The following is a 26156-nucleotide window of genomic DNA, read 5'->3' as shown; positions in this document are numbered from 1 at the left end:
TTGATTGAATAGAGTTGAATATTGAAAGGAGATGATCACCTTTTTGGATTAAGAAAACTGTTACTTTAGAAGGGTTGGTGATTTGCTTGAATTTTTTTTTTTTCATTTTTTTGTGAGGGTTAGCTTGTCTAAATCAAGGAGATTTTGCTCTTGCACTTTCAAAGTAGTCAGACTAGTTTGTGGGGATTTGTCTATTGATGATAGAGCCATGTCTTCTTGTCCAGCCCTTATCCTTGGTAGTTTAGGTCTGAAGCGCAATCATCATGTGAAGAACACTATAAAAATAGTTAATCCCTAAATTTCTTTCTCTATGCCACGTTTGTTTCTATTTATTAAGTTGTATTAATGCATTTCTAGATTGTTTTGAATTTTTGTTTGTTTGCTTAAATTTTCTATACTAATGTTAAAACCTGCTAATGAAGGTTAACACCTGTTTTTGTGTAGGAGCAGGATTTGAGTCCCTTATGGATTAAATGCAGAAGTGTAAAATGGATCCTAAGATTTTACAATAAAAGAATTAGGAGAGAATTGCTGTCATCCATATTTAGTATGTTCAAACAACAGATAAAAAGCCTTTAAGTCAGTTGGAAAATGTTTTGAAAATACTTCCCATTTTAAGATGGGATACAACTATCGGGTGTAACAAAACCAAATTATCTAATCTCTGTTTTTAATGCTTTTGCAGCCAGAGTTGGGAAGACATCACTAATTATGTCTCTTGTCAGTGAAGAATTTCCAGAAGAGGTAGAGCATCCTTATTTGTTTTCTATGTTTTGTTTCTATCCTGTTGTATATTTTTTTTGAAAGAGTAAGTTAATAGGCTCTACTTTAAAATGTTTCCTATTTACAAAAAAAATAAAGCCTAAAAGTACAATGATGGCTTCTGGAAGAGTGATGCAGGTTAATTTAAATATATCTCTGTGTGAAGATGAGGAATGTAAATTTTGTCTAAGTTCCTTTCTTGTTTTTCACATAGTTAATTAAACTAATTTTTGAAGAATGTTAGGGTTTTTTTAAGCAGTTGAAGCTGGTCATAGCTGGCAGCATATTTCAACATTAGAGATTCGTATATGGGAAGGTGTTGAAAGAAGACAACAGTCAGGTTTTTTGGAGTGTTTTATTTAAAGAGCAAGTAGATTGAAGAATGAATGAGAATGAGGAATTAAAAAGTCACATTGTATAACTTAACCATTTTTTGCATTAAGCAAGACGTTATTTCTATTTTTGAAGAACGTTTTCCTGATTCTTTTGAAGTAAAAATTTCCAAAAACTCTTACTGCTTTCTTCCAGGATAAAAATGAAGCTACTTCTATGTTTTATTCCTTTAAAAAAGCAGCACATAGTTCTCCTTATGCCATAAAAAGAACCGCAGCTGCTGCAAATAGTTAAGCTTTTTACATATAAACATGAGTGTTTATTTCTTCTGATCACAAGTCTTAAAATAGACATCACGTGCTGCTCTTTGAATCTACACTGCACTGTGTTTAATGCAAATCAGTAGGTTACTGCAGTTCATGAGTCAAGATTAGATTGTTAACATAATTGAATTTAGTTCCCATGCTTGCAGGGAAAAAGGAGCTCCCGTTTCTGTTTGTTCTTAAACTGCTCAGGGACCCATTCCTTTGACAGGTTTTTTGTTGATGTATTTAATGAATTGTAGGCCTCTGTTCACTTCTCAGCTTCTTCCTGCTGTATAATTAGAATATGATCTAAATTCATGTTGAGAGAAAAAGCATAATTTATACGTAACACAAAATCTGCCTGAAATTACAGAAATAACTTTTAAAAAAATACTGCATCCTATATAAAGTGCTGAAAGAGACATGGACAATCCTGCAGGTCAGTCATGCAGTTCAGAGCTATTGGGTATATGCAAGACGTTTTGGACTTTGAAATAGTGTTTAATATAGTGGGTGTTATCAGTAATCATTCTTGATGAAGATATAAGTAGAGCCCAAAGCTTTACAAAGAGCCGTTCTTCTGATAATTAGCTTTTCTTTTTTCCTTTTTTTATTGAAAGAGAACAAAAGCATCATGAAAGTTCAGTGTCAGCAGGTAAAAGGCAATAAATAGCTGTGCAGGAAGTTTTCATTAAAATTAGGTTTCAATTGATTCTTCCTGAATATGGATTAGTGTTCTCTGGAAAAAATGGCCAGCAATCAGAGCTATCTTACAGTATTTTGCAGAACTCACTTTTTATTAGTATCATGTTTTGCTTTGCAGGCTTTTCTGAACTTAATGTTTAGCACTGTGTCAGAAGCAAGGAAGTTGTCAGGTTATGATTATGTAAAAATTGAGATTTGTATTTTGTTTGTCATGCTTGTTTGATGTATCTTGAATATTTTATTTTTTGTTTAACAACTCATGCGCTGTTTGCAGGGGTAGTTCTTGTACTGATTTCAGCGGGAGTAGGATCAGGATATCTTGTGCAAAAATTAATAAAACTTTTAAACATAGATTAAACAGTATTTAGTTTGTCAATAACGGCATGCTAACTCTGATGTTACTCTGCTGATGAAGAATGTGGAGCCATTTGAATTTGATAACCCCCCAAATTTTAGAACTTTTATTTATATGAAATTTTTGTTTAAAGTAAATTGCAATTCAGGTTTTGTTTATGGTTTTCACTATTATTCAGTGAATCCTTTAACAACATTGCTTTCCTGCAAAGCATGTGGGAAGTTCCTTATTCAGTAAGTAGATCAATAAAGATGAGAAAGTAGCAGTGACTTTCAGTACATTGCAAAAAAAAATAATCCCAAAAGTACTTGAACTACTAAAAAGCTGTGCTATTTAAAGCTGACTAATTGACACGTGTATTACAGTATATGACTTTTTTTGACCATCTGGATTTTCTGGATTATCTTTAAAGGCTTTTTCTTGCTGTTTCTTTACAACCCAAGGTTCCACCACGAGCTGAAGAAATCACTATTCCAGCTGACGTCACCCCTGAAAGAGTGCCAACCCACATAGTAGATTATTCAGGTAAGGACTACACAATACCATTACTGTTTGACTGATTTGGTATGGAATTGTTTGTCTAACTCAATGGCCAACAGTCATACTGGTACGGGACCACAGCTACCTGTAGGAAAAGACTAGATTAAAGTAGAAAATCATGGGATAAAACTAAATCAGATGGTGATGGCTGGTCCTACTAATTCAAAGCCTAACATGAACTGCTGTTGGTTCCTCCCTGAAAGACATTCATAGCGATGTTCCAGTGAAGTTACTATTCTTTGTGTGATGGACATATTTACAGGTTCAGACAAAGGTGGGTACTTTCATAGAATTAAAATTATTTTTTTTTTCAGTGAAGAATTCATTAAGGTGCAGGAGACTTTACATACCTTATATTCTATCTCTTTCTAAATTTCTAAGTTTGGACACCTTATCCTTTTATGTCAGTTTCATATTTTGTTTTTTTTTTTTTTGGTATATTTTAATCTCCTTGACCTTACTGAATAGATAAATAGGCTCAGTATCAGGGTTCATATGCTATCATAAATATATGCAACTGACACACAGCTAGAAAAATCCTTCCACCACTTATAGTGGCAGCCAAGAATTAGGCCATGTTAGCAGATTCCTTCCTGTCTTCTCTCTCCAACCCCTGCTGAGGAAATATCTTTGGTGTGTTTATCTATTTGGAACAAAGACATAATGCGTATTTTTTTTTCCTTGGACTTGAGCTTAAATTTATGTGGAGTGAGTTTTTCTTTCTATTAGATTAAGTGTTTCATAGATTCAGTTAACAGAAGCTTGGTCTCACTAAAAAAAATAAATCATTGACATGGGAATAAAATTAACATGAGGTATTCTGTTGTAAAAGTTTAGAACTAGTAGAACTATGTTCCTACTTATAATCCCAGGAAGGGGCAAAAATGTTTAGTATTAATGAATGTCTTATTCTATTGAATGCAGAAGCAGAGCAAAGTGATGAGCAGCTTTACCATGAAATATCACAGGTAAGTGTAATTTAGTGTTTATTAGAAAATAGTTTCTGCTTTTGGAGAAATTGGGTCGAGGAGGATTGAGTGAGGGATCAATTAGGTCAATTAGATATTCACGAGTACATGGTCCCCAATGGGATGCACCCGAGAGTGCTGAGGGAGCTGGCGGAAGTCATTGCTGGGCTGCTCTCCATCATCTTTGAAAGGTCCTGGAGAACAGGCGAGGTGCCTGAGGACTGCAGGAAAGCCAATGTCATTCCAGTCTTCAAAAAGGGCAAGAAGGAGGAGCCGGGGAGCTACAGGCTGGTCAGCCTCACCTCCATCCCTGGAAAGATGATGGAACAGCTCGTTCTGGGTATCATCTCAAGGCAAGTGGAGGAAAAGAAAGCTATCAGGAGTACTCAGCATGGACTCACCAAGGGGAAATCATGTCTGACTAATCTGATAGCCTTCTACGATGGCATGACTGGATGGATAGATGAGGGGAGGGCAGTAGATGTGGTCTACCTTGACTTAAGCAAGGTGTTCAACACAGTCTCCCACAGCATATAGGGAATCTTAGGAAGAGTGGGCTAGATGAATGGACGGTAAGGTGGATAGATAACTGGTTGAAAGACAGAGCTCAGAGGGTTGTGATCAGGGGCACAGAGTCTAGTTGGAAGTCAGTGACGAGTGGTGTTCCCCAGGGGTCAGTACTGGGTCCAGTCCTCTTCAATATATTCATCAATGACCTGGATGAGGGGATAGAGTGCACCCTCAGCAAGTTTGCTGATGACACAAAGCTGCGGGGGGGTGGCGACTGACACACCGGAAGGCTGTGCTGTCATACAGAGAGACCTGGACAGGTTGGAGATTTGGGCAAAGAGGAACCTTATGAAATTCAACAAGGGAAAGTGTAGGGTGCTGCACCTGGGGAGGAATAACCCCATGCACCGGTACAGGTTGGGAGCTGACCTACTGGAGAGCAGAAAGAGACCTGGGAGTCCTGGTGGACAACAGGATGACCATGAGCCAGCAATGTGCCCTTGTGGCCAAGAAGGCCAGTGGCATCCTGGGGTGCATCAAGAAGAGTGTGGCCAGCAGGTGGAGGGAGGTCATCCTCCCCCTCTACTCTGCCTTGGTGAGGCCGCATCTGGAGTACTGTGCCTAGTTCTGGGCTCCCTGGTTCCAGAAGGACAGGGAACTGCTGGAGAGGGTACAGCAAAGGGCTACAAAGATGATTAGGGGACTGGAACACCTCGCTTATGAAGAAAGGCTGAGGGATTTGGGTCTCTTCAGTCTGAAAAAAAGACAGCTGAAGGGGGACCTTATCAACATTTATAAATACTGAAAGGGTGGGTGACAGGAGGATGGGGCCAGGCTCTTTTCAGTGGTGTCCAGTGACAGGAGAAGAGGTAACAGGCACAAACTTGAGCATCGGAAGTTCCACCTAAACATGAGGAGGAACTTCTTTCCTCTGAGGGTGGCAGAGCCCTGGCACAGGCTGCCCAGAGAGGTGGGGGAGTCTCCATCAAAACCCGCCTGGACGCGTTCCTGTGCAGCCTGCTCTAAGGTGACCCTGCTCTGGCAGGGGGGTTGGACTAGATGATCTCCAGAGGTCCCTTCCAACCCTATGGTTCTATGATTCTAGGAAATCTTTCCTTTTAAATTCTCTACATTAGATGGACTTCAGTTTGAATTGAAGTAAAAAAACCTCTTGTTTTTTCTTGCTTGGCATTTCATTTTGGTTTGTTTTGTGCCTTCTGCTATAGTAGACATCGCTCTATTTAAAAAAAGTAGGTACTGCCACTGTGTTGGTGAATTGAGCTTAAGTTTTGGCCTTCCAAGTGAAAGGACAGAACCTAAATATCTTTTAATCAGTAGGCCAAGGGATTGACGGTTTTTGTAAAGAAATAATCCTACCCTGAAAAGATGCATTTCGCTTCTTTCTGACGTATTGTACTATTGCATTTACAAATAGCACAGGACTCTTGGTAATTTTATAATTCCTTCTGTTTCCTATTTTCAGGTTTTTCTAAGCACCTTTGCACATTTTCTGTACAGTCTGTCATGGTGTTGTGTTCCATTTCTGGCATTTAGTTTGGTACTTGAGTGGAGGCTGCAAATAATCGTTCCTCAGTTTAGATTTCTTGGTACCATAGGTCTCTCTGCAGACAGCAGCCGTGCATGTTTTGCAGGCGTAAGACTGCATGACAGGCTTTTTTGGTACTTCTCAATGTATAAATTATTTGGTTTAAGCCGTTGTTCAGGCTACAAATAGCTTAAACAAGTCAGGGACACAGTTTTTGACTAATGGTGGAACTGTTCTTACTCTGATGTTGTTAGGTATGGTTCTTAATTGTCTCTATTGCTCTAGACTCTAAACAGTGGAATTCCATGCTTTTCCTTTCTTTTCATTTTAGGCAAATGTGATTTGTATAGTATATGCTGTTAACAACAAGAATTCTATTGATAAGGTATGGTAACACATTTTATCCAGTTACTGCCTGAGATGTAACTTGCTCACTCTTAATTGTTGTCAAGCTGAAAACTGTATTAGACATGTAAAATGCAATGAGGGTGTTTGAGATCAAGCTGTTAAGAGAACACATAGATTTATTATTGCTTCTGGTCCATTTCAGTCATCTGAGAAAGTTGCTCATTAATCAGCTCTGGTTTTTGTTTCTTCCTTTGTGGGTAAATATGTGTCGCCTTGGGAAAGAAGCAGTAGCAGTTGTAGTCAAACTTGTGCACGCTTCAGCCATATTAAATTTGAAAATCTATTTTTCATGTTTGTTTTTAATCCCACTTTAGGTAACAAGTCGATGGATTCCTCTCATCAATGAAAGGACAGACAAAGATAGCAGGTGCATAAGTAAAGATGAGAAGTGTGAATTAGGCTGCACATCGATGGGTGTCAATGGACAGTGTTGAGGAAGTTAATTGTTTAAGAAAATCAAATTCTAAACTTAAAGTTTATATAAGAAGTCCAAGCAACAAGAGATTTAAAGTATGTAGGTCTGTTACATATGCCAGCAATGCTATTTATTTTGAATTTCACGGGCAGCTTTTACCAGGTGTGTTTATATTTGTCATGGTATGACTGGTTTTGGCTACATGGTCTGTATAGCTTTTATAGTGATGTTGATTTTGTATAATAACAATATGATTAGTTACTTTTGTGTTTAACTGTGTTTTTTGCAGAATCAACAAGAAGTACATTTCTGTCTAAGTGTATATCAAAACAGTTTACTTAAAACTGATATCATTTAGTTTTGCCTATTGGCTGCCAGTGATATTTGCTTACATCATCAAAATAATACAATCGCTTCTGGTGGGAGGTAGAATGCTAAATTAAAGTAGATCTTTTTACCCCTCTGTCTTTTAAAGCTCTTAACCTTTTTTTGTTTCCAGGCTGCCTCTTATATTAGTTGGAAACAAGTCTGATCTAGTGGAATATAGCAGTATGGAAACTATCCTTCCCATTATGAATCAATATACAGAGATAGAAACCTGTGTAGAGGTATGCAAAACTTTCTGAAATTAGAATGAGTAACAAAAAATACATTCTTGCCACGCACGTATGGCAACTTTTTAATAGAAAAGGTGATTTATTTATTTTCTAAACAAAATGTTTGAAGTCATAAGTCATTATCATGGTGAGTTTATATGTAACTTTTCTTTAGAGAAGAATACACTATTAGGGAGTCAAATGTGACTGCCAAATTCCTCTAATATTTAGAACCTCCTCACATCCTTGCCTTTAGCAAGTGTTTTAAATGTAATACTAAGCCAGACAGATGCCTGCAAAGTATTAGAAATTTAATTAATACTTGTGGATATGCCCCTCTTTTTCTCTTTTTTCTTTTTTTCTCCAAAATACAACTTTTTGATTTATCTGTTCTTGGTATGACAGCAAATAGTAGTGAGACCTCCTTTATTAATTACTGAACAGGTACAGGGGCTAGATGTCTTTTTTCCAAAACAGCACTGTACCCACAAGAGGGGGCTAGATCTTTAAAAGTTTGGTGCTTGCTTAAATTTCAAAGAAATCACCAAAGAGTCAAGAAATTAGCTAATCAATAAAAGGATTTCTCTTTCAGTGTTCAGCAAAAAACTTGAAGAATATATCTGAGCTATTTTATTATGCACAGAAAGCTGTTCTACATCCTACTGGTCCTCTTTATTGCCCAGAGGAGAAAGAGGTATTTATACGTAGATTCTAAAACCAAATAATATGGGGATGGGAAGTTAATCGCATTCCTGTTCTTTCCTTTTCAGTGGATTTTGCATTTCTTAGTGTGTTCTGTTACCACCAACCTATCCCAAAATGTCAAGCATTATATTCCAGAACCATGGTGATTGTTTTGTGTTGTATCAATTCGATCTGTCTTTCCTCTTCATTCAAAACAATGAAGACAGTTTTTTGTTGCCCATGTGAACTGCTAAGTAAAATGAGAAGCTTTGGTAATGGCTTTAAGCCAAGCGTAATGTGAACGAAATCCTGTGTTCAATTCAGTTCTCCTTTAGGTATACATTTCACAGTAACTCCATTTATTTCAGGGAAGATACTCCAAACTTGATTTAAGGGAAACAAATTTTCTGAGCATCTTGTGAGACTTTGGCAAAAGCGATAAGAAACAAGTGATGTGGCTGGTTTTTAAGTATCATGGGGAGTTAGCTGAACATATTATGAAGGAGTATGTTTTGGTTTTTTTGAAAGACCAATAATTTCATGGGCAAATACAAATAAAATCTCTAAACGTAACCCCTGTGTAGTATTGGGCAGTAGGAAAGTTGCTTCAATCATAACTACTTTGTTAAGTAGAGAACCAGAGAATAACCCTGTTTTGATTTCTTCCATCAGAATCATCTTTATGAGTTAGTAATGTTGTAATAAAATTGTTGTGCTGAAATCTTTTTGGTTTTCCAAAACCAATCTCTATGCAATCTGTGTGACCTCTATGAAGAGAAGAGTCCATCATCACTGTAGTTGTTGGGAGAGAATTACCACTGTCTGTTTTCCTTCGCTCGGAAGGTATCCTAGCAATTCTTTTGCCATAGAGATAGTCCATATGATCAATGCTTTGCCTGGTAGATGAATGAGCCCTGTGAAGATTTTCAGTATTTAATGTCTGAAGCCTTCTGAAGCCATAGTTGAGATGGTGAATAGAGATAGTGTGTGCTTGTTTAGAAAGAGCTGGCTGTAGTTCTAGAGCTGTTTGTTATTGCAAGGCACTAGGATTGCAAGGCCTCTTTTTTTTTCCCCTCACCAAAAAATGTTTAGGGGGAAAAAAAAAATCATTCACTTGTTTGTTTGGGGTTTTTTTTTAAAGCTTTTGTAGCAGTAAGGGTTTAGAGAACTGCTTTTTTTTTCTAATAATTAAGTAATGCCACCTTCAGCTTGTGAAGAACTCGAGGCTCTTCTAATAATTGAATAGAAAGACTTATAATGTGGAATAATTGCTTTAAAGTTATGGATATAGATTTGCTAGATCAGGATTTTGTTTCCTCTTGCTTTCTGTGTATGTGTGTATGAATGTCTCTGTTCTAAAAATGTAAAATGAAGGCTAGTATTTGTTTTAATGTGATTAACCTATCCGATGTCGTTCGGTGTAATCTTTTTATATTCAAGCCTAGAAAGATACTGAACTTTCTTTTACTCCTTAGATGAAACCTGCCTGTATTAAAGCACTCACTCGCATTTTTAGAATTTCTGATCAGGATAATGATGGTACTCTCAATGATGCAGAGCTCAACTTCTTTCAGGTAATTCTTTTGCTTATCTTTTCACCATGCTTAATAGTTGAACTGTATAATTCTGGAAAAACAAGTGATTCTTTTTGAAGGAACAGTAGTAAGGTGAATTGCAAGGGAATCAGGTCTGAATATTAAGTCTCAAGTACAGCATAAAAGTGGATCTGTAAAAACAATATTAATTTTAGTTCTAACCATTGTTCAAGCTTTAGTTCAGGAGCAAAACAAAAAAAAAATCTATTTAAATGTACAAGCCCCAACACTTGTATTTAAAAATAAAATAAAGTTTGTACACCTTTATTTCCACTAAGCAGTTGGATTGTCCTTTACTAGCTTATCAGAACACTTAAGGCTGTGTTTCAAACAGGACATGCTGTTTGTCCAGCTTAGTGCCAGCGGTCCTAACGTGCTTTTTCTGGTTTTTTGTTAGAGAATTTGTTTTAATACACCGTTGGCACCTCAGGCTTTGGAAGATGTAAAGAATGTAGTCAGGAAAAACCTAAGTGATGGAGTTGCAGATAATGGGTTAACATTAAAAGGTAAGCCTTATTTAACTCTTGAAAGATGTGTCTTTATACAGTTGATAATCATTCTTACATAAAAAAAAGCTAGTCTTTTGGAGTATGATCTCTATCTTGATTCTTTTAGACTACAAGCGCTGGGTGTAGTGGCAGTATCACATCAAAGGATGATTAAACAGGGTGAATAAAATAAGGTCTTTCTTCTTGTTATAGAGCTTGGAATCCAAATAAGTATACTGGTTCAAAAGAGATTGTCTCCTAGATTAATCTGTTATCTTGTCTCTAGGCTCACTGGCTGCAACAGTTGTTAGCAAGGTGTGGTGTCTGTCAACATTTTAACAGCTATGTTGTACAGATTTGCTCAGAGCATATGGCAAAAGTGAAAGGAGAAAAAAAAAAAAATTTTCTTCCTAAGCATCAATGTAACTGCTTCGCTTTTGGAGCTTACATACATAATAGGGCTTGTGAGAAATTGTAAAGAGTGGGAATCTTAAGGCATAGCCTTACTAAACAGTGAAATCTCAGTGTTCGTTAAGCCCTGGAAACTGCTGAACAAAAATCCAACCCAGTTATTTTGGTACAGGAAAACTAAATTCAGTCTTCCATGAGACTACTTTCCAGGCTTCTTGCTAAGACTTACTATTTTAAGTTGTTGATTTTGTTGTCTTTATTTTCAGACAGCTAAGCTCTATTAAAATGCTAGTACTGAAAGAAGCAAACAACAGCAAACCAAATGGGTTGTTTTAAGGAAACAGTTCTGTGAAGGACACTTTTACAAATAACGTGATTTCTGAACCTTCAGTCTGTGTAGATAGTGGTGTAATGTCACCCAGGATGTTTAAAATCTGAATGTATATTTCAAGCTTTTTTGTTTTTAGTCTGATACAGAGTCTATTAAAAATACTTGTAGCAGATAAAGCACTTCAGGGCCTTAAGATTTCATCATTTGATTTTTAGGTTTTCTTTTTCTACACACACTTTTCATTCAGCGAGGAAGGCATGAAACAACTTGGACTGTTTTGCGTCGCTTTGGATATGACGATGACTTAGAGCTTACACCAGAGTACTTGTTTCCTCCGTATGTATTGCTTATTTTAGCTTTCTTTATCTTACATGCATTTAATTTATGCTGCCTCCTGCCTTGGCAGGAGGAAAGGGTTATTGTAGTGTGTTTATTTAACACATTGTTATGTCAGATATCTCTCTTACTTATGACCTACCAGCCAAAATCTTCATGTGACTGAAAATTACAAAGCAAGAACTCCTGTCTGTTGTACCAAACCATGTACTGCCTTCTCCCTTTATAGTAAAGATGGCAAAAAAACCTCTTAATACAGAACTGGAACATAAATCTGAGCAGTTGCTTATCGTATGTGGCAACAAATTAGAAAAGCAGTTGAGATCTTTTGAAAATCCCTAAATAAAATGTTAGAAGAGTAACCAACTCTGTGGCTTCTTTTCAAAAACATAACTACATAATTTTCAGTTAAAAAAACACCACAAAACAAACCCATAAATAACCAAACAAAAACCTGATTACTATATTTCTATATATCATGTAATATAAAGACACTCACTCATAATTATAGCGTTCCTAATAAAAAGTATGTGCTTTGATCTCTTTAAAGATAAATTATTAATGCTAAATGCAAAGGCCAAATACCAAACATTTTCATTCAAAAAGTCTGTATTTTGAGTTTTAGTAGTCTGTGTTTCATGAACACACTTAACACTTACTGTATTTGTTTTTGTTTTCAATGAACAGGCTAAAAATTCCTCCAGACTGCACAACAGAATTAAATCATCATGCATACTTGTTTCTTCAAAGTATTTTTGATAAACATGATTTGGTAAGCTTTTAATTAGAGTGTGTGTGTGTCCTTATATTTAAGAGCCTTAGTTCACTAGCAATTTTGCTAGCAAAAAATATGGTTTTGTCATTATGTCATTTCATTCAGAAACTGTCTCTGGCTTAAACTATGTAGTCAAAACTAGCCTGCTATTTATATTTCTGTCTACAAGGAGAGTTGGCAGTTATAGTTGTACTACGATTTTTTTTTTTAACTAGCTCATATATTTAGTCTTATTTAAAAACAAGAAAAAAAAGCTGCTCAATTTCTTGTAGGCAGTTTCTTGAATCTTGCAAGTGTACAGCAAGAAAACATCGGTTTAGAGTAGATATTAAGTGGTTTATGTCTGATATTGTTTGCTTGTTTTCAGGATAGAGATTGTGCTTTGTCTCCCGATGAATTGAAAGATTTGTTCAAAGTCTTCCCTTACATGCCATGGGGGCCTGATGTTAACAACACTGTTTGTACAAATGAAAGGGGGTGGATTACATACCAAGGGTTTCTCTCTCAGTGGACGTAAGTGTGATATGTTACATTCTAGTAGCTGAGAACTTTGGGTATGATAATGTGTTTGTAGATTCCTCTTAAAAATCTAGTAGAAAGAGTGGAAGTTCAATAGATGAAAATTGACCCAAGCAGTCAAGTTTTTATAGCCATCCAGTGGCCTAATCTTCAGACAGTTGTTATAACCTCTTCAGGATTTGGACAGTATTTAGTGCTAACTATGAAGAAGTGTCTCTTCAAAATGTGGAAATCTCCTTGAAATTGTTAAAATATTTATTTCAACATAGAAATATTGTTCTACTCTTTAGAGGCAGTATGAATAGCAATAATTAGGTTTTTTTCCCTATTGAAAATATGGAAAATGAGGAAAACGTTATTTGCTGAGGAAAAAAAATATGGTGTAGTTGATAGGCCTCAACAAGTACTGCCTTCGTAGTGTTTTGCTGACTATTAACACTGGTCAAGTTGCCACCATTTACCTTCAGAGTGCTTTTGTCCTTCAGTACTACATAGTTCCAGGAATACTTTTATCATGTCAATCTGGAGATAGAAGGAAAAAATTGTTTTAGTACTGTAAAGAATTGGTATCGCAGATGCTAACAACTTAGAAATTTCTTTTTGTCCCCTCTGCTAGACTAACCACATACTTAGATGTACAGCGTTGCTTGGAGTACCTGGGTTATTTAGGCTACTCAATACTTGCAGAACAAGAATCTCAAGCATCAGCAATTACAGGTAATTAAAAAAAAAATGGTACAACTTAGGAATTTAAATTTAGAAATCTGCTCAAGAGTAAATTGTTTAAACAAATGGTCTGTCTGTCTTCGTTTATATTATTTTTTTACTTTCCACTCAAGCCAATAATATTTAATATTTAATTTTTATTTTAATATTATTTATTATTTTTATTAATATATATTAATAATTTATTTTAATAATATTTATTTAATATTTACTTTATTTATTGTTTTGTATGCATTTTAATGTAAGGGGATGACTATTTCGTGGTTTTGCATACACACATGCATGTACATCTTGTGAAAAATATTTGTGTTTTTTCACAAGTAACAAGAGATAAAAAGATAGACCTCCAGAAAAAACAGACTCAGAGAAATGTTTTCCGATGCAATGTGGTTGGAATGAAAGGCTGTGGGAAAAGTGGAGTTCTTCAGGCTCTTCTTGGAAGAAATCTATTAGTAAGAAACTTTTTGCTTATATTCAGCTATACCTGCTTTGAGTTAAGATTAAACAGCAAAATCGATTGATCTTAGAGCTTTCCTAATGATTACTGAGTTTGGAGAGTTCTATGAGGGAACAGAATTATTGGGGAGGTTTGGGGTTTTTTTTAGTTCGGTGGGTTTTTTTAGCAAATAGACAAATGGCTATTGCGTGCAATAATTACTTGTACGTCGTGGATTATAGCTATGCATTTACCTGCAAAATAAACTACAGATTACCGTAACTTTCTTTCATTAATAAATGTGGTAAAACAGCTGTTCAAATCTAACTTAAAGGGACAAGTTTCTGTGGTCTAACATGAAATTCTGCATTTTCAGAGGCAGAGGCAAATACGTGCAGAACACAAATCATACTATGCCATTAATACAGTCTATGTATATGGACAGGAAAAATACTTGCTGGTAAGTTTGTCCCATTATTGTTTGCATGTGACTGGTTACTCTTAAAATTCAGTGAATTATTCAGAGCCTTCTGCAGACAAGTTTATGTTTTAATTGTCTCTTCATAAACATGGATTTTCCCCCCCACGCTTCTCTTCTGGCTCAAGTAACTTCTGGTTTTACACGTTGCTAATACTTTAAACTGAACGTGCCCAGGACCTGTTATTTTTGAAAACTTGACCTAAGTTGTACAAAACGCAACCATTACTTTTATGTTGCAGGGCGTAAAATTATAACATATGATAATTTATCAGCAAGCAATCTACCTATTCTGTAAAGAAGAATCTGTCACATAAGGTGATTAGGATGGCTGAAGTTAATCTTCAGTGGGTGAAATACTTTCTCTAAAGCTGGTTCCATTGTAGTTTTCCTTTATGATAATATGATATCTTTCTTTGTTTTCCAAGATCTAGTCCTCTGCTCTGTGGTTTTCCTCTGTAGGATGAATGCCAGTTCCTATGGGAGTCTAAGACTTTGTGTTAAAGTAAATGTAACTTTTATGCTGAGGTTGTGATTGCCTGCAGATGTGATGTTAACAGCTCACATATGTTGGCTGCATGGTAAATTCCTACTATTTCTTTTCCGTTAATTCTGCCTATTGTCAGTCCATTAGTTCTAAGGCTACATAAAAATGAGCCATAAAAATTATGAGAATAAAAAGGTTCTAAAATTCCTTTAACTGCGTAGTGACAAAGCTTTTCTCCCTCTCCAACCATCTTTTTTCCAGCTACATGATGTCAGTGACTCTGATTTTTTAACTGACGCTGAGACCATATGCGATGCTGTCTGCCTGGTATACGATGTCAGTAACCCCAAGTCCTTTGAGTATTGTGCCAGGATTTTTAAGGTTTGTATAGTTTGTATATACGAACCTTTACATTTATATATCTTTTCCACTGACAAAATATCTAGTGTCAGTTACTGGCCCGATACACAAGTTCTACTGTTTAAAAGACATTTCACTTACGACTTCTGGTTATTCATACAAAGCTAACGTTTACTTGTCTATATAAGATATCCTGCTTCTAGAAAGGCCCGACTTCGGTGTAGTGAATATATCTTAATGCTGCTGCAAACAATTCAACTCAGGCTGTTCCAGGTTGAATGTATCTTATACTGTTTCTTTCACTTTTTTCTTTACATTTGCAGCAGCACTTCATGGATAGCAGAATACCATGCTTAGTGGTAGCTGCAAAGTCCGACTTGCACGAAGTTAGACAGGAATATAGTATTTCTCCTGCTGAATTCTGCAAAAAACACAAAATGCCTCCACCTCAAGCCTTTACTTGCAATACTGTTGATGTGCCGAGTAAGGATGTCTTTGTTAAACTGACAACTATGGCAATGTATCCGTAAGTACTTGAACCATTGTATTTTTCATATTGCATGGGTCACGCACAGTACCACTGCATGTCATTGTTAGCCATGAGGATGGAACGGCCTCACTGAGATTTAGCAACAGAGAGACCTGAGTGACTTGGGGAGAATATTCAGATTATTTCGAACTGAGGAAGTTGGTATGTATCCAGCACGTGTTGGATGTCAGCTATTGTTGCTAAGGTATTTTGTAAAGAATACACATGCAGCTCCTGTTGCAAATTCCAATGAATATATAGGGTTGTGTCCTGTCTTTACTGTGGATGCATAACACAGTATGTCAATATTAATATCTTGTGAATAAGTTGTACTGTAATCCTTATTAATAACTCAACTTGATAGTTGATTACACGTAATCACACTCTTTAGTGAACAACGGTTCCCCCAATGCACTGCTTGAAGCTTTCTTTTATTTTCGGGGTGTTTATTACTATGCTTCAGTTCATTAATCTAATAGTTCTTATATTTTTTTAATAAAATTTCTGTATAAACACCTTCTGGGCTTCAGATAGAAGATACTTAAGTTCATGTTCTTCACTACACATCTCACTGTTGCTAAGCTCACTTTGCCTCTCTTTTTTTGGTGGGTGGAGCTTTTAATATGGTGTTGAACTACATAAATATTACAGCAGATGGAGTCTAGTATGACAGCTGACATTTGCTTTAAACAGAACTAATGTCACTTTCACCCAAAATAATAGGATTTAAAAAAAAAAAAAATTTGAAACTGAATTCATTGAGTTAGATTTGTAAAGCTTTTGTTTTGTTTTTGTTCTCTTGTATTTATTTTGTAGCACTGGAATACTGGGAAAGCACTAAAGTGTAGCACTGACCAAATGTCTTGTCATATCAATATTCCTGCTTCTCCCTTAGTTTTCAAGCATGTGTGTTCGTTAGGGTGGGAAAAGTAGAGGTAACTGTCACTTTGTAAAGTGTGCATTCAAAGTGGTAGAAAACGTGGCTTACTTTTCTTTGAAAAAGGGGTGTTATCTATTGCTGTGCAGACATACTCGGAAGCCTTTAGATGCTTTCCGTACAAAAAATAAATTCAGAAAACATTTTCATTCATGTTTGTGCTTTGCTATTAAGAACTGTGTGTGGTGGTAATGCCAAAATGTCCAAGATGTAGAACATCTAACCTTGAAATTCTGCACAGCTGTAGTTGTACCCTTGCTTCCCAGTGTATTTTTTTTTCTCCTCTCCTTACTCATTCAAATGTACCTTTTATTCCTAAATCTCTCTTGGTTGTGGCACAGTCCTAATGTGCACCTGATTTTATGAGCAAGATTTCAACTCCTGTCCTTCTGTGTGTTTTCGCAGCCATGCCCGGTTACGCTGTATGTGCGCCTGCAACAGGTGTACATTTTGCATCTGTCAGAACTTCCTCAACTCAGACTTGCTGCAATCTGTAAAGAACAAACTCTTCACTGCAGTTCTTAACAGGTCCTTAACTTTATTTACTAGGTACCAGGTGTGCTTTTAAAATAAAGTTTTTTTTGAAAAAGCAATTGGTAACCTTATATACTGCAGATTTTTCACTCCATATCCACTAAATAGGCAGATACTTACTTTAACAATTGCCATAGAATTGTCAAACTTTGTTTAACTTGAAGGTACTTTTGGTCTCTCTAGCATAGTCCAGTGATTTCTTTGAAACATTACCAATTTGGTAGTTGACTCAGGCACTTAGTGATTGCAAAAATACTGTGGAGGAATTAGGACTGTGTTTTTAGGGAACTGGTAATGGACATTAAGTAGTGTCCATAAATCTGTGTAATGTGTCTCACTTGAGACATTATAGTTTTATTTAGTATTGATTAAAGGTAGTGCCTCTTAGATACCAGTTACACAAATATTTTCATAAAGGCACAGCTTGACTTACAGAAGCATCATATAACATATTACATATTTGTAACTGCTAGTTTGATATTTGGGAATTCATAGAATTTCTGTGTGCGTGTGTGTGTGTGTTATGCTTGGTTTACACAAAGAGTGGGCATTTTGTGTAAAATATCTAGAGCTTTTAACATCCAGTTCCTCTCTGAAGAGAAGGCAACACGTAAGAATTGGTAGACGGTAAAACATTTGCATTTGCAATTGGTAAAGAGAGAGAACTTGTTTTCAGCATTGAAAACCGTGCTATAGCTTGTCTTGTATGTACTGCAGGCAATTTTTGACACACCTGATTTACTAACACCTCAGCACTTCTCATCTCACCCCAGCAAATGGGAGTTCAAACCGAACAATTTTTATAGTGCAGTGGTTTCATCGTTTATAGTCTTCTTGGAGGCTTATATGATAAATGTGATTCTCGGAGGCAACTATGATAAATGTGTTTATTTGAAGGCCATGGTTACAATATCCTGACGTGTTCCTGGTCCGTGTGTGTTACTACTTTTTACTCTTTCCAGATGTAGCTGCTCCAAATAAGAGTGGCTGTCCCCTTTAAACGCTAGTTACATGCATATAGGAAGCCAACTGATATACCCACCTACAGTATTGAGCATCTTTGTGAAATACCGCTTTAGTCCAAGATAAAAGTGTTAACCACAGGGTGAGAGTTCAGAGAAGGGCGAAAAACTCATTCGCTTAGGAAAAAAAAACCTGTGAATATGAGACTGTTCATGCTGCATCTCTTCTATAGCAGTCATCCCTTAGACAAAAATCCCTTGAAACAGCAATCTCTTTGCATATTGTCGCTCTAAAACTTCATTCAGAAGTCACTACTAGAGAATCCCAGCTCTTCATTACTGAGGCTGAAATCACCTCTGTAGCACATCCTCCTTTTTTGTAATGGTGATGGGTTGCTATGGTTTTTTTGAGTCCTGCATTAGACATTGCACTTCATTCCTCTGAAATACTGTCAGGGACTGGAGGTATTGAAATGTTTTTCTGAGAGGTCTCGGAATGCTGTCATTCCACACCTTGTCACTAGATAGCATGGAATAAAGATAGGAAACTACTGCTGACTAAAAAAGTCCATAACTCAAGGAAAGGAGAATTCCATATAGACTTTTCCACTGACCCTACAGAAAGGAAAAATTATTTGCTAGAATCTTTGTCTGTAGTAATTCAGTTAGTCAGTAGTGTTTTGTTGCAAGTTTCCAGCATGCTCACTTCATCTCACCAGCTCTCTTCCTAGATAGCTCTTCAAGAGTGTTATAACTGTAGACTTAAGAGGGTAGAGATGGTTTTCGTGTTTAAAAAATGTTAGCTCCTTAGATGTGTTTTTAATGTAATGATTTGTGATTAGATCAGAGAAAGCATTTGAATCAAGAAAGATTTTCTGAAGTAGTTAGTTTATATAACTTTTCTGTTTTGCCTTTACAGGTGCTTACCATTAGGTCAGGTAGTTGGCCAAAAGTTAGATAACTGATGGGTAAAGGAGGTTTCTCAAGAGTACTTATTCTCCTGATCCCTTCCTGTTCTGAAGCTTTAGCCAGTAGGTGAACTGAAATTTTTCAGATTGGATTGTTCCTGTATTATTTGTTGATGAGAAATGCTTAAACGCTGCTTCCAAGGCAAAATATAATATCACATTTGAATATTCCCACCTTAGTAATTAAAGGAAGAACATTGCCTCTATGCAACTGAAAAACCTATTTGTGCCCACCTTCAGTTTCTCTTCTACCGAAAAACTTCAGAGACTCTCCTCGGGGTTTGTAGGCTATCGGAAAGGCAAGTTCAACAAACGGGGAAGTTCAGTTTGGACATGTTTATTGTGCAGGAACAGGATTGTTGGTTTGAACTACCCAGGATCACGCTTTATTGGCTCTTTGAGGAAGAAGGCACTGCATTCAAAGCACTGCACATGCATGTATGAAACTTGTTGCTATTCTGTAGCATTTTTATATTTTTATTTTGTTTTTCCTTTAGATGTTCATTTGTATTTGTCTGGCTGGCACTTAATTTCTTTTTACTACATTGTTTTACCTGTTTTTAAAAGCAAGATTTCTGCTTATGTCATTCTAACCCGTTCTTTAATGATGAGCCTGGATTTTTGGCTTTTTTTTTGATTACAGAGCATCAATTTAAGAGTGCTTTTCTACTTTCTTGCTTTTAAATCATTCATTTGTTGCCTTTTGCTTGTATAGTAGTTGTGTTTTTTCTGTCAGCTAAATTCATTTCAAAGTAAAATAATTCTGATGCATGAGAATTGTGGTGTTCAGTGAAGGGAGGCTTCTCAGAGCATGTTTTTCTTCCATCTAAAGTTTTTAAATATTGTGGAATAGAATTGAATTCTACTTGCATATAAAACATGGTTGTTTCAGGAATTATTTGTAAGATTATTTTTTTTTCTATGAAAACCTTCCTTCTGTGAGATTGAAGTTAAGACCGTAGTTTCATTTTCCTCTAACAATGGGAAAGCTTTAAGAGTATAACCCAGGATTTATTTTTCACTATGTGCAGAGTACGCAGGTTATTTGTCAAAACTAGAGTATATTGCGATTAAATCTAATTGCAGAAATCTACCCCTATGCTTAGGTGTCCCCAAAATTAGGACAGTATTTTACTTACCTATTTTCCTCTTTCTCTAAACTGTTTAATGCCCCATACTGAGCAGAAGTTTTCAAAGCTGCATCCTCTGATTTCTTTCCAAATAGAATATATCGAATTGGCATTTTATGAGGTGTTTTTTTAGTTTTTGTAGATAATAAGATGCACTTGGAGCTTTTCATGTTTTAGATAACTAATGCATGGGGGGAAATTCTAACTGCTGGAGTTGTTTTGCATCCTAGGAAAACATGTGCCTGAAGGGAAGCTGCAGCAGCTTGCACATGTTATGCGATGTTTTTGGAATTCAGTCGCTTATATTTTATTGTTAGAACCTATTGCCTGCCAGAGCAGGCTGCTGCTGCTTGCTGCCTGCCATTAGCTTGCTTATAATTTTGGTGTGAGTAGCCGTGTGACAAGCCTGTTGGCCTCACCAGTGCGCTTTTAAAGTGCTTTTATAGTTAGTACAGGAATGGTTTTGAACTTTTATAGTTAAGGCTAAACCTTCACAGGCTTGGGTTTCTTCTGCTGCTGACAGGGGAAAAGAGTCAGTATTGGCCCATAACTCAGCAATTTTGTGTGTGTAACCATGACAGGGCATGCTCAGTTAACCTCTTAACAAGTGCATGTTGCAAACTTCTTGTGAGTTGTTAAAGCCTCTTAAAAGAAAGACTGTACAGATTTCAAAGACCTTATTCAACAGGTGACAAGTTACTTGACTTACTTTTAAGGGTAGGTTGAATAAAAATCTGTCTTTTCTTCCAAAATGTGCATTAAAATCTGAAGTTAATGCCAAAGGCAAAACCGCTAGACTTTCTTATATATGTGAAACTAATTGTATGATTAAATATACACACCATTTTATATGGGAAGTTTGAAAGCTAGCTATTATTACTAACAAGCAAGAGCTTCAAATACAGCTTCATTTATGGAGTCCTAACTGCTACTCCATGTGTGTATGTGTGCACATCCATACATATGTTTTACCCTTGGAGACAATAATTTTTCTATTTCAGAGTTACTCTCTTACTAGCAGGGCAACAATAATTTTACCACGGGTGAAAATTAGTTTCATAAACAGAACTACACTGAAGTAAAATTTTAACATTATTTATTGAAGAGGTAGAATTTTTCAGTATGTATTGAGAAATGTTTTTCTTCGTTATGCCACTTTCATGTCAAAGAACCTGTGCTGGAAACAAACATTGATCCTTTTTTATTATTTCAGACAGATTTTTTTTTTTCCTTTAGTGGTATCTAAACATTATTAGGGATCGCAGTTGCAAAAGTGGAATTTATGACAGCATAAGCAATGTTTAAGGAAGAAAAATTGGAATTTTTCTCAAAGGTATAAAGGCATTAGACAGCCATAGTGTTCTGAACTTCAGTAAGTATTTTTAGACTTCGGATTTTTGGGCTGAGATGTTCGGAGGGCCCTAATCGTTTCTTATTCAAGTCAGTAGATTTCCTTGAGGCTGTAAGACTTGCCTTGATTTAGTTCCTTTATTTAAATGAGAGAGTCTGTTACAATTAGGCTTAGAAAAGGGATCAGAATCAATTTACTCTCCCTTTAAACATGAAAAGAAGATTTTATCATGACTGAGAACATATTAATTGTTTTTAAAAGGATGAAGTCTGCTCAGGAATTTTCTTGCATACCATTCAATATGGACTTGTGAAAAAGTCAAAACAAGGCAAGTTATAGATAGGAATCAGAATATCTAGATGTGAGAGATAGTGCTTTATGAGGCAATGCAAAAGCATTCATTTGCAATTTAAACAGTGATTTGCACTTTTAAAGGGATGCTTTTTGAATTATACAAATAGTTGGGCATTTGAGTTAACCAAATTAAACTTGAGAGTTGTTAGTTATACAAATACTCACCCAGCAGAGCTTGTCACGTAATCTATTAAAATCGTGTTACATACACGTGATTTATTTTACATACACAGGTTTTATAATGTACATATCTGAAGACAAGGGATTTACAGTCTTTGACTAAATAAACTACCACATGTAGTGATAAAATAGAGTCTTTAATTGAATTATTAACAGTAATGACATCGTGTCAGTGTTAGGGCTGATGTGTTGGAGTCATTCCAGTGTGTTTAGCAGAGGTACTTTAGCTCATGCGTATGATGCAGGAGTATTGCAGGGTCCTGTGGACTCATGAAAACTGAGGTTTTGGGGATGGAATGGGAAGAGATTCAGTTTCTTAAGCAGCTTTTTTGTCCTTAAAGCAATGGCATTTAGCCACACAAAATCATCTATCTTACCTAACTGAAGTACAAACTTCATTTATTTCTGGTTTTCCCCAAGCACTAAGTCTTTAACAACTGCACAAGAACGACGGGCTAGATGGCTAAAAATGATAAAATTCTCTGGGCTTTGTCATTTGAGCGTATTTGAGACATTTGCTGTTGTTGAGCCATGCTATGAACTGCAAACTGTGCATGTGTGTAAAAAGGTTAAGACCCTACATAGATGAGTTGGGGGCCATGCTGTTAGCAGACGAGGAGAGCAGTATTATGCAGCAGGTGCACGCCGTCAACTTTGTAGAAGATTCCATCTTCATGGAGTCATCTCTTGGTCCACGTTTACTTGAAGACAGGTAACAGCAGCCAAACTAAGGTGGCCTTGCCATTGCCTTTTCCCTTTCTTCCCCTCAGCAAACCACTTGATGTCTAGTTTGCAGAGAGTTTGTCAAAACTAGCTGTGGAAGAACTAATGCTTGCAGGAATTCATGAACTTTATCTGTTCCATAACCCAGCAAGATATTCTTAAATAAGATTAGGATTTTTTAGAGACCAGCTGTGTTTCGCTGTTTGTGCACCAACGAGCATGTTCTTCAGCATGTGGTTTTACAGTACACTGATTATCTATATGGCTTATATTACTCCTGCAAATGTCTACTAAGGAATATCCTAAACTGGTTTCGTGTATTTTGATAGCAAGTAACAATTCCTGCATTATTAAACAGCTGTATGCTATAGCTCTGCAGTTCGCACTATATGAACTCTCTTGTGCACCGTCTGTGCTCAGGATCTCTGTGTGCTCCTTGTACTTAGTACTTTGCAGCTTTCACCGAGTAACTCATGATGACTAATACAGGCTAAAATATGTAGGCTAGTGAAGTTCTGTTGTAAGTTCTATATTAAACAAAAGCAAACAAACAAACAGAAAACCTTTACTATTGTCTAGGAACTTCTTGTGCTTTGAATTATGGCATTTATGATAACTTGTTTTAAAGGGTAGCTCCTGCTTTCTGGTAAGCTGTCATACTTGAGACTACTTTGGAGGATGGCTAGCCGTGTTTAACTGAGCATGCTCACAAACTTCATGCAATATTTGGGAGAGTTGGGTCATTGGCTGTATCTACGGTTATGCAAGATGTGGCTTTTTGTGTCATACAGTCACTTCATACTGTTGTTACATCATGTCTTCTTCTGTTGATGCCATCGTCACTGCTTGTTTCACTAGCACTTTTTCTTAGCTTTCAGCTTGGTATTGGATGACTGTTTCTATTGCTGTTATTGTGATTGTACTGGGAAGAAAGGGATTTACAAACAGTCCTTCTTTTGATTCTAGCTTTTGGAAAAATATTACTTGCTACTTGTCAGTAAACTTTTTTTGGGGGAGAAGTATAAGTAGATATTCAACAGGGCTGGAAAGTTTTTCATGGAAAACCAGAAATATACAAACTCAGCACTTTAAAAAAAGTATTTTGCTGGACAGTTGTCCTCACTTTGGGTTATTAATTATTTGCTAGCTATTTTTGTTTTTCCTTTTCTGAATGCTTGCTGGTACTCTCAAAGAAGACACACTGCCCTCCCCACGTTCATGACTAATGAGCTGCTCCTGCCTTTCTCATCAGCTGTGTGAGCTCTCTGACTTCAGTGAGATCTACTAATGTGATCAGGGTTGCAGGTCAAATCCTAAGCTTTTAAGAAAAGTAAAATGACTGTTTAAGTACTCGTAAGGCTGAATTGTAAGCTGCCTGTGACAAGTGTAGTGATGAATTTCCAAAAGCTGAGTAGTTTAGCACAAGTTGTCTGATATTCCTGTCATGGAATTAACCTGGTTTTGTGTGTGTGTGTGTTAAATTTTAGGCATGTGACACAAGCGGACCTCAAGAGCTCTACGTTTTGGCTCCGAGCAAGTTTTGGTGCTACTGTCTTTGCAGTTTTGGGTTTTGCTATGTACAAAGCATTATTAAAGCAACGGTGATCTAAGAAGCAGCACATCTGGCCCTACCAAATAAAAAAAAAACAAACAAACAAAAAACTTTTGTGTACATTCTGAATGCTTTAAATTCTGCTAGAAATATTTATATATGCAGAGTTACTTTATTAATATTTGTAATTCATGCATAAGATTATTTTAAATTATAGCTCTAACTACAGTATTGCATAATGTGTGGAAAAAAAGAATAGCATCTTAACAGCCAGCTACAATGGCTTAACTTGTGAGGCCAAAAGGGAATTTGTTGTAAATAACCTGTACATATTAAAGCAGTAAGATTGCTTCCCAAAAAGCTATTCAAAATACTGTTTGAAGATGTTTCACCATGGTGACATACTAGTGTATAGTTGAAATTCATTTTCAATAGAGTGGGTTCAACTCAAGGATCATACTTGTTCAAGGATTGCTTATTTATTTCACATTCATCTGAACTGACTTAATCTTTTTTGACTGTAAGCTATACCAGGCAGAATTCATGATTTTCATTCTTACCTATTCTTTTTAACTGATGAACAAGTTTCCCCACTAACTATATTTCAAGAAAAAGTCACTGTCGCTGTCCTGGCCTATGATTTTGTATGTTACATGACCAGTGACATATTTAGCAGTCTGATTTTTCTTTTAAAAGGAAAAACATAAACTTCAGAAACTGACAGATCAACTTCATATGCTGTGTGTAATTCGTGTTTTTCATTTTCCACTCTGTTGTGTTTTATAACCCTTATGAATCAGATGAGCAAATTTGTATATTATAAATGTTTATAATTCCAAAAGTGTTGCTGTTTAATTTCTTACATCTGTCAATCATACCTGTTGAAAGCTGTGTATAAGATAAAACTAAAATAGTACACAGTGCCTATTCTACTGTAGTATATTAGTTGCATGGATCACAGTGCATTCTGTAACTGGCTAGAATTATCTATAGACACAGCTTTTTTAATGATCAAGTAAATCAAACATTAATTCCTCATGACAAACCTATTTTTCCATTGCTGGCCTTTTCAGGTATTTCAATAAAATTACTGTGTACTGTGCTTGTCTTTTTCTTGTGGTTGTTTTTTTTTTTTTTTCTTCCCTTTCCCTGCCCTGAAAGGTGGTCTTTATACAACCTTGTCTTCATCCCAGAGAATACTGACACTGCCGTCAGTTGTTGGAGTTTAAATGTACAGCTGTGTATTTTCTTTGATTTGTCTTAAGACTGTGCTGCCTCCATTAGAGATTTACTTCTGATGTTTATCAGAAGAAAAAATTCTAACTTAGTAGATCTTAATGCTGCTGCTGCTTATTTTGCCCCCCGCAATGCACTTCTGAAAGGGTATTTCAGGACTTAATTTCACACAAATTTATCTCCGACTGCCAATGTAGTGATGCAAAAGTGCCTTTTGGGAGATTGACGGCCCTGCAGCCCTGCCTGGTGTGTCTCCGAGGGCAGAGTTCTGGGCAGGGTCTGCTATTTTAAACCAGTCTGTGGCTGTTGGCTCCAAAACTTCTGAATATCTGATACCACGTGCTGGATTTACAGTTGTGATTCCCACTCACCTTCTGTGTGTACCCTCTCATAGAAGTCTCTGAAGTATATTAAGGACACAGCTCATCATCTGTGCAAAGTACGGGAGTGCTGTCACTGCTGTTCAACGAGCGCCTTGTGTGTTATCGTGCTGTTTGCGAACCTTTTTGTATGAAGCCCGTTGATGTATTTTTCTGTGGGGAGACTGGTGCGGAGGCTGCTGACCTCTGTGGGACAGTCGGCCTGGGATGAGCCACGCGTGCCTCGGCCGTGGCTCCGTGTGCTGGTCGAG

The 26156-nt window shown here is 36.5% G+C and overlaps 1 protein-coding gene across 8 annotated transcripts in view; it reads left to right on the top strand.

Moving 5' to 3' along the window:
* Positions 1-25391, top strand: part of RHOT1 (ras homolog family member T1) — a 28852-nt gene extending 3461 nt beyond the window's left edge. Inside the window, exons 2-21 of one of the 8 annotated variants that reach the window (XM_074608054.1) lie at positions 686-744; positions 2904-2985; positions 3925-3968; positions 6356-6409; positions 6747-6799; positions 7347-7455; positions 8036-8137; positions 9603-9701; positions 10120-10228; positions 11168-11288; positions 11976-12060; positions 12431-12576; positions 13199-13299; positions 13630-13760; positions 14121-14204; positions 14971-15090; positions 15393-15595; positions 16941-17063; positions 22583-22726; positions 24225-25391. In XM_074608054.1, the coding sequence (XP_074464155.1) occupies positions 686-744; positions 2904-2985; positions 3925-3968; positions 6356-6409; positions 6747-6799; positions 7347-7455; positions 8036-8137; positions 9603-9701; positions 10120-10228; positions 11168-11288; positions 11976-12060; positions 12431-12576; positions 13199-13299; positions 13630-13760; positions 14121-14204; positions 14971-15090; positions 15393-15595; positions 16941-17063; positions 22583-22726; positions 24225-24342 (2087 nt within the window). In that variant the 3' untranslated portion in view covers positions 24343-25391. Of the gene's footprint in view, positions 1-685; positions 745-2903; positions 2986-3924; positions 3969-6355; positions 6410-6746; positions 6943-7346; positions 7456-8035; positions 8138-9602; positions 9702-10119; positions 10229-11167; positions 11289-11975; positions 12061-12430; positions 12577-13198; positions 13300-13629; positions 13761-14120; positions 14205-14970; positions 15091-15392; positions 15596-16940; positions 17064-19347; positions 19785-22582; positions 22727-24224 lie in introns of those variants that run through there. The other 7 variants (XM_074608059.1, XM_074608055.1, XM_074608060.1 and 4 more) reach the window with 7 other exon arrangements.
* The last annotated feature ends 765 nt before the right edge of the window (positions 25392-26156 follow it).

Source organism: Larus michahellis, chromosome 14, assembly GCF_964199755.1.
Source record: "Larus michahellis chromosome 14, bLarMic1.1, whole genome shotgun sequence".
Classification (NCBI taxonomy): Eukaryota; Metazoa; Chordata; class Aves; order Charadriiformes; family Laridae; genus Larus; species Larus michahellis.
The sequence above is the reverse complement of the archived record's forward strand: the minus strand, read 5'-3'. Positions and strand labels throughout refer to the sequence as shown.